The 9414-nt window shown below is 37.7% G+C and overlaps 1 protein-coding gene across 1 annotated transcript; it reads right to left on the bottom strand.

Annotated features, from left to right (window-relative positions):
* Positions 1-4847: 4847 nt before the first annotated feature.
* On the bottom strand, positions 4848-9414 carry LOC137197336 (cytochrome c). The gene is made up of 3 exons (XM_067610681.1): positions 9267-9414; positions 7351-7525; positions 4848-6289 (listed from the first exon to the last, which is right to left on the bottom strand). Exons 2-3 carry the CDS (start codon positions 7517-7519, stop codon positions 6144-6146), a joined length of 315 nt encoding a protein of 104 aa, XP_067466782.1. The 5' UTR covers positions 7520-7525; positions 9267-9414; the 3' UTR covers positions 4848-6143.

The following is a 9414-nucleotide window of genomic DNA, read 5'->3' as shown; positions in this document are numbered from 1 at the left end:
CATCGTATTTAAAATATGAAAACCTCAAGTATTTCCCTGCATCTCGGTCCAAAATCCACACAAGACAGCGGTCAAGCCAGAAGATTATCTACAATCTGAAAACTTGGTTTATTTTGCATCACGCATTGACACATGTGCAGCCAACAGCTAAAGATAGATGGGGAAAAAACAAAACATTTGCTCACATTGCTAAAACTAACCATTGCAGCATCAAAACTGTACTGTATGGATTAAATGGGATGAATTATGTATTTCATGGGCACCTATATATTTAAACATAACGCTCTAAAACTACAACAGCCTGTAACTTCAGTTTTCACTGCTACAATAATTCAACACTTGTTTGAGGCAACAAACTAAGTGATTTGTGAAGTTCGAGGGTAAGAATTTATAATCTGTGCACACACATTATGAAAAAAACGTGCCTGTGATACCTTACATCACCGGAAGATACTTAGAATTTAATTTCTGACCGACAGAGATGCACATAAGAGACATTCAGAGATGGACAGACCGACATCTAGACAGTAGACAGACAGGCTTCTGAGAAACAGTGTATAGTTAGAGAAAGGGGCAAACAAAACAAAAAAAAAATCCTGCCTGGTTCCCATGGAAAAAGTCCAGTTTGGAACAGGGACTGATGGGAAAATTCCCAGGAGGGTCATCCGAATATATCAGGAATGTTTGGGAACAGAAACACTGAAGGGGGTTTTATCTTCACCCGTCGGTGCATGGCAGCCATGTTCAGACCACAATCCTGCTTCACAGCCAGAAAGACTCTGACGCTGCAGCTTTAACAACTTCAGGATAAATCAGAATTATGCACCGTTATATTAGTTCATAAATAACACTGTCCGTCATGTTGAAAGGTAAACTGGTGCTGAATTACATAACCTAACAAACCTGCTCTCTGTAGTTTCAAACTTTGATGCATGCTGCGATTCTGGCCACACCCCATCCAGTGATGTCACAGCAGGTGTTTTACATTTGACGACTAATGCTCACCTGCAATTACTCACAACAATAAGGTATGGGGGACTTTGGCACTAAAAAGACTGTAACGTTGAAAGATATCTATTTGATTTGACTCATTTGGACGACTGAAGTTTCATATTAGCTTCAGATAAACTTTTAAATACATTTTTGCACAGAAGGAGGACTGATTTTGTCCCCCATCACTCACATTGTAAGTGCATTATGAAGGGATCTTTTAATAGCTAGTAGGAACAGGAGGAATGATTAGAGAAAGAAAAACCTGTTTCAATGTTCATTTGGGTTCGTGACTGTTGTTTGAAGACAGACTTGAAAAACTGTGAACCCATCCTTTAATAAAAGTCTGGCTTTGATTCATTCTTAAAAAGGTAAAGGAAGGGAAAAAAAATTAAATCAGACATTGAGACCTCAAATGAGTATTGTGCGATGGCATTTTATTGTTCCAAGTAAGTAATAGTAATAGAGTACTATATGTCTGAAGGGGATCTTTACATTTAAAATGGCAATATAAAAGGGAACATATTTATTTATTTTTTATGTTATGCTTTAAGTAAAATGGAAAATGTACAATTTGGAAAAGCTTAAAATGACAGTTATAGGCTAATGGAAAATGAAAGCCAGAAATATTTATAAAAAAAAATCCCTAATTTTAGTAGTTAAATAAAGTAACAAAGAGTCCTCTGTGCTGCCATCACTGAAAAACACTGTTCAGCAAAATGATTTTGGCCAAAACTGGACAAAACTGTAGACAACAGAGCTCTCTGGTGGCTGAAATATGTAACTGCAGTGCTAAAATGACCACACAACACCATGCTTTTTATATATATATATTTATTATTCTGGCGGTGTTATATCCTGTTCCTCTAAATCATCAGTATACTCTTAACACATTTTAACCAACACAAAGGAAAATATAATGAACCTGCATTTCTCCTCAGGTAGTAAACAAATCATGAATGACACATCAACATCAGGTTGACAGAAATACAGACATATTTAATGAATTAATTATTCACTGCAGTGAATAACAACAGTACGGACACACATACAAGAACATCCTACCTCATCTAAAACAACAAATTGATGCTGCTTCCTTTAAAGACTGTGAATACATATGTGTGTATTTGGATTGAAGAACACTGATTCAGATAATTCAGGTTCAGGTTTCAAGGTTTTCATCTGTCACATACACATGAAATACATCCTGTAAATAATGGGAGTGAATACTGGGAGTGGCTTGTGGACACAAGGTGCATGAATTTGTGCAAATATTGTCATTAAAAAAAGAGTCAGAGGTTTTATTATCTTCATTCAGTAGTCAGACTGCCCGGGGGAACAAAGCAGCACTGACCTTTCCCATTTTAACCCTGAAACAAACCTGTGATAATAATATTTTGGCCTCGTAACGCCTCACGTGAACTCAGATGTACACTGAGGTCTCTGCATGGTCTTTGCCAACTGTGCTATCAGTCTTGTGAGCCACTGAGAACACACACACACACACACACACACACACGCAGACACACACACACACACACAGCTGTTTGTCACCCATAATCCTGCATTTGGGTCATATGTCAGCTGTATTTATATCTTTAAAGGGAGGCCCTGGAGTACCGTGCCTGACACCACAAGCACATGTTGTTTCAAATCTGAGTCATACGACGTTACAACACTTTGGTTCCTGTGACGCACCTGGAAATTTATCAGATTAAGTCCCATTTTTGTGCCAATAGACGTACAATAATGTCCAATTACATGTTGTAGTTTTCTCTCCTGCCAACCAAACTGCCACAGCTCACGATGTAAAACACATCTTATTGTATATGTTGTATAACTTTAAAGGTTTTTGTTTGGTAATTAGTGCAATTACATCACTTTGCTTTTGTCCTTGGTTACATGCATTTCACTGTTGTGAAACACCCACTTCGACCAGCAGGGATCACCGGATTCCCGACTGGGGGGGTCCGACACCTGACTGCTGCTGTAAACCTGATAATGTCTCCACCTTCCTCTGACCCAGATCTTCCTCTTCCTCTGCTCCTCCTGTCTCCAACCTCCTGCAGCTAGTCTTCTCCTCCTGTAGCCTCTAGATGTCATCTATGACAGTCTGTTTTAAGGATTTTCTTCTTCTATGCAAACTTTCAATTTACTCAAACGACTCCCTCTTGATACAGGATGACAATTTCATCGGTATCAACGTCTTTTCAGATGTATTTATTTTAAAAACATTTCCTTGTTCCTTGTACATCTAATTACTCACTAAGATGCTCCTCTTAATGACCCCCTTTGTCTGTAAGGAAATCAGTAAAAAGCTTACAGGTTTAGAGCTCGTTCCAATTGAAATAATTTACATGTACGTATTCATTCTCTGTGTTTATTTGGCTTATTTAAAAATGGTTTATTCTCATATGAAAAGAAAGAACATGTTGTGCAAAAAGGATTAAAATTAATTACTACTATTACTAAATTGCCTCTGGGTCCTATATCCTGATATGCCAGTTATAAGACCTGCATTCTTCTGTCCTTCATTACAAAAGGTACCAGTTACAAAATGCTTTTTTTATTGTATAGCTCACCAGTATGACCACCAGATGTCACTAAACACTTATGAGTCTGTCCTTGGAGCAGTTATGTGCCTCACCTTTCTTTACATTACACAGGTGGAAAAGATACCAGAGAAGGAACAAACATTTAGAAATGAATGTGATAACCATTAGCTGCATTAAAAATGTTATAAACTAATAAACAATAACATTTTCCATGCACATTATGGCATCAATCAATTTAAATAAAGCTCTAAAAGTTACATTTAGATACCGATCATGTGTAAAATATGTTCAATATGGAAAAAACGGGTATAGTAAGTGTAAATATATAAAATCAGGATATAAGTAGGAGGAATTTAATAATCCTCAACAGCTGTGTCTTAATTATATCCTCCGGAGTTTAAATGTCCTCCTGCTTCTGTAAGCAGGCAGGTTGTTTGAGGACAGATCCAGTCATGTCTCTGATGCAAACTGACCTTTGACCAACAAGAAACACGACATGCAGCAGGACTCAGGCCGCCCTCAGCTAGCTCAGTTCCTAGAAAGACTTCATGAGCAGCGGAGGATTATATAACATAGTCAGTATATGATCGAGTGTGGCCCTCGGAGTAAAGTCCAACTCAGCCAGAAGTGATGAAATCAACTTTTTGCTGATTGTATTTACACAGGACAGAGGGCAGAAAAAGCCACTTTGACTGGTTAGTAGTAGAGATTTAATCTTCTCTCTACTATTCAGACATTATTTAGATAGTAAACATTTTAAGATTTGTTCTGTTTAAAGAATCACGAGATCAGATTTGCTTCACCGCAGCAAATCTTATATTTACAGGTCAAAATGAGGAAGTTTAACAAAGCTGACTGAGACACAAAAAGCCATAAAAGTCACTTTCAGTCAGTGATTTGCACTTTGAACATATTTAAATCATTATTGCCTTCAGGTTTTAACACACCACTTTACATATTCCATATTTTTTACTTGATGTTCTAATGATTTGTTGGACAATTTGCCAGTTTTTCCAACTGCATGTTTTACAGTTTAAATTACAAATAAATGTAACTAGAAGTTTAATAAGATAAATGCAGCAAAGTTGTCTGCTTATTCTTCACCAATGCATAAAACTTGTAGCTCAGCTTTTACCAGTTATTTATGTTTTTGGTTTTTTTTGGCTTCTGTGTTCTTACCATTAAAGAACAATCTTTTAGTTTTGTTGTCCTCTTAATACCAAAATATGAGCTTCTGTTAAACTGTGTCTGATCGTGACAGAACAAAAATCAACACCTTGAAATGAAGACACACCAGCCATGTTTACATTTCTGGACGTTTTCTTTTTATTGATCCTTCAACCATCCTGTCCACAACCACACAACATAGCTACCACATTATATTATAATTTATGTGCATACAGTATATTGCTGCGCCTATACTGACAGCAAAGCAGCCCCCTGACAATATTTTACAGCTTCACTATGTCGGATTACAGTAAAATAAGTTAAAACATACTCTTTCAGGCCTGTGAAACCAGGTAAATAACAAAATCTTCCTTCACCCCAGGTGGTGCGATTGATAAGTTTTTTCTATAAGATCAATACCTCTAGAACATTGTTCGGCATTGGCGATTGGATGCCAGCTGGGATCTCAGCATGGTGGTGTTTTTCAAGGCATTGGTACATATTTATACCCTGTAGCTATAAAAGGAGGCAGATAACAGTGTTTCACTCTTAGCACAACTTTTTAAAAAACTCATATAGAGTCTGATGACTAGCAGGGGAGTAAAAAGAGGAGCATAGAGGGGCTGCTTCAGTAATCTGACAGATAAGGCTCTGTCAGGAGATCTGGAACGCAACAAGAGGTTTTATCCAGAAGTTTAAGAGGACAAAATGTTCAGTCTGCACCTAAATTCCCAAAGCATTCATGGAAAATTGTAGTTTCTGACTGGTAAGATATAAGGATAGACAGGAGAGAAAAGATCTGTGGTAATCTTGAAGAGCAGTGCTGAAAATTCACCCTGTGCTCATGTGCTACTCCTAAAAACAGCTCAGAAACTCCAGTTAGGATGAAAGCTGAGAGCAGATTCAGTGTCAGTACCAGTTAACCACCAAAAAATCTCAAGATTTCCACCCTGTTTCACTGATTTCATGGGTATTAGACCACTTTTTTTTTTTAGTTATAGTTAAAAATGAGGTTGATGGTGGATGGTCCGGCTAGTAGAAAGTGCCAGACACATGTTGTCATGGAAAACAGAATGAGTGACAGGTCAGGCAACCTATCGAAGCTAGCATTTTTAAATAATGTGATTAGTTTTTTTTGTTTTGTTCTTTTCCTTATTTGAGTCAAAGAACAGAAACAAACAAAAAAAAGATGACTGTAGTTTTATGTTTGGCCACTTGTACGTTTGCTCGCACCTTGACCTTTAAAAGAAAGCGGAGCTTTCTGTGAACAGCTCACAAGAAGTACCATTTTTCAAACCTCCGGACGACATAAATTAACCTTCGTACAAATGTCTAAACATAAAATCATATAATTAGCAAGTGCAAGCCTAAACATAAACAAAAAAAAAACACAATAAAATGACATTAAATATTCTGATATTTATGTCAACTTCATGATGTTGCTGATTTAAGGTATGCGACGAGGTCTTGGCGCTCTCCCTTCTTCTTGATGCCGGCGAAGATCATTTTGGTTCCAGGAATGTACTTCTTGGGGTTCTCCAGGTACTCCATCAAGGTGTTATCGTTCCACACGATACCTGAGAAAAGACATGTGATCAGCGATGAGAGATTAGATAGATTACACAGTCAGATAATAGGGGTCAAAGTTCCACCTGTACGCAACCTTTCAAAGCTTTATGTATAGAACTGATAATGTGCTGAGATGATTAGTTGCTCAACTTATGGATAGAAAACTATTCAACTACATTTTTGATAATTGATTGATAATTTAAGTCATATAGCAACCACAATTGTAAAGATTTGCTAAGTTCAGAATCTCAAATGAGAGGATTATGTGACTTTTCTGTTTCAGTATCTTATCTTATTATGTAAATAGAAGAACTTTGAGTTTTTGAACTGTTGGTTAGAAAATATTTGAAGACAATAATCATTAGTTACAGCCTTGAACATAAAGTTCAGTTTTATTTGACACACTTCAATTAATTAAATGCATGAAATGTATCATTCACAGGGCTGCAACTTATTTTCATTATGGATGAATCTGTCTATTATTTTCTCGTTCAATCGAGTAGTTGTTTGGTCTACAAAATGTCAAAAAAAAAAATGTTGATCATGGTTTCCCCAAGCCTACGATAACGTCCTCAAATGTCTTTTCCACAACCCAAAGACATTCAGTTTACTGTCATAGAAGACTAAAGAAACCAGAAATTTTCACATTTAAGGAGCTGCAATCAAAGAATTTTGACTTTTTTCCTTATAAAAATGATTCAAAATGATTAATTGATTATCACAATAGTTGGTGATTAATCTAACCAATCGATTAACTGACTCTAATCATGTCTGCATTTTTGTAAGGGGCAGTTATATATTAATTTAACTATCTCTGCTTTGCACTAGCTTCATTTTAGCTTCATTTTATTTTAGAGACATTCCTCACTTTGTAGTTGTGTACTATTACTACTCACAATATGTCAAATATTTTTATGTCAGCTCAAATTTTACCAGCCATTGTTTTTTGGCTGCTGAGTGAAGCCACTTCCATATTTTACCTGCATTCGGCTGGTGCTAATTTTGTAGCCCTGCTCCCATCTTAATTTTATATCAAGTAGGAGTCACATCTAAGTACCACTGAACTGACCTTTGCTCTTGTTGGCGTCCGTGTACGAGTAGCCCTCCGCCTGCCCGGTCTTACGTCCGAACAGACCCCACAGGTTGGGGCCCACCTTGTGCTTGCCCCCGTTCTCTACTGTGTGGCACTGAGCACACTTCTGGACAAAAGTCTTCTTTCCCTTGGCAACGTCTCCCATAGTCAGCTGGAGAAACACACAGGCAGAGAGAAAAAGTTTGATGTAGTTTAAGTATTGCAGTAAAAGTAGTGGTTTGGTCCCTCTGACTGATATATTATTATAAATGACATCATTACATTATAAATACAGAAGCATCAGTGTTACAGCAGCATGTTACTGTTGTAGCTGCGGGTGATGGAGCTAGTTTCAACTACTTTATGTACAGTATATACAGTCCAAGGGGTCATTGAGGGGTCATGAGATGATTAATGGGAGAGGAAAGAGGAAGTTTACAGTACGTAGTTATTCTAAATTAATTACTGACAACAGTAAAGATACATGTATGAATTTCGATCCATAAATAAAACTGCTTCTATTCATAGACCTTGGTTATGACAAGTTTGACCGGCGCCATCTTGTGAAGGTCGTTTAAGGTGATAACTTTGTCTGCGCCTGTAGCACCGCTTTCTTTCTTTACTTTGCTTTCAGACTAGTTATGACATTTCCCCTCTGTGTCCTGGCAAACTCCTGCTGGGGTCATTTGAAGGTAACCTGACAAGAAAACAGCGCTCATCGAACCTGTTAGCCTAGCGGTTAAACGTTATATTACCGTTAATAACGTCTCGCAGCCCGGGGTTACAACGCAAGAAAAGCGGCCATCTTTCAGAGTAAATACCGTTTGTGTTAAGTTAATCACAGGATAGATTTAATGTGTCGCTGTTACAGTGCAGCCAATACAAGAGTTTAAAAGAGCTGACGTTAACTTTAATGTACTAGACTGAGCAGAAGACCGGTGGGTTTTATGAAAAAATGTGTCTCCGTTCCTCGTTCTGCTCTCAAATTACCGATGAGGAAGCGTTAGCGGTGTTAAAGCCAATTACTGCAAAATCAGCTTGACTTCCATCTGTGAAGAATGAACACTTTCACTGTTAAGAAGCTTATTTTTGCTTGAAATAAAGTCGTAATCAAACTTTTAAAGTCCTTAGGGGGAATAGATTAAGAGGGGTATCAATTTTCGGTGCAACACCCTGGGAAAACGAGCGGTTAGACTGACCGAACGTGACCTAACGTGACTGCAGTGCAGACAAGACTGACAGACGTGGCGTTCAGTAATTGATACAAGCACAAGTTTCAGTTGCATTTGAAACAGATAAATAACGTTAATTTACAAAACAGCTAACGCGCAACTAACGGTCATTTTATTAACGGCCTTTTCATTCTCCTTCACAAGAAGCAAATCAATGACATTCAGTACTTTCCACCATAAAAAAATAAAAGCAGCTTTCATATGCAGCACAGCAGCTATTGTTGTATTTACGCTCACGTTTGTTTTTGTTTTTTGTTTTGTTTTTTTTATTTGATAGGGTACTGTGAGCTAAAATCCGCGGTTATCTTGGCCTGTATATCCCCGCTAGTGGGGTTGGCTGTCAAGGATGCTTCAATGTCGGTGTCAGATTAACGCCTTCAACCTTAAACTGCCACCTTTACAGATTACTAGCAACACCTGGCGATTTTATATACACTTACCAACCTCTATTCAATCTATAACGTAATTATTGCATTACCACTGAATAACAGGCTAGGTTAATAAAGCCCTTCAGTTTACGCAAAAAGGGCAACCGCGCTATTCACCACAATGGGCGCTAACGTTATCAGCATCTCCCTTTTTATCTCTCCGGTTCTAATTTAAGCATCATTTTTGAACAATAAAAATCGCAAACACACTCTCTACTTGCTTTAACAGTTCAATGGGAAGAATAAAATTTACCTTTTGATGAAAATGCGACGGATTAAAATCACTCAGGGGTGGGTTAAAACCGCCTCTCCAGACCGATGAACAGTTTCTGTCGGTCGTAAAGAAGGTCACTTCACTTTAGAGGCACCGGCTTTTGACGTCACCGTTCAATCACGTGCCG

This window comes from Thunnus thynnus, chromosome 14 (assembly GCF_963924715.1).
Source record: "Thunnus thynnus chromosome 14, fThuThy2.1, whole genome shotgun sequence".
NCBI classification, from domain to species: Eukaryota; Metazoa; Chordata; class Actinopteri; order Scombriformes; family Scombridae; genus Thunnus; species Thunnus thynnus.
The sequence above is the reverse complement of the archived record's forward strand: the minus strand, read 5'-3'. Positions and strand labels throughout refer to the sequence as shown.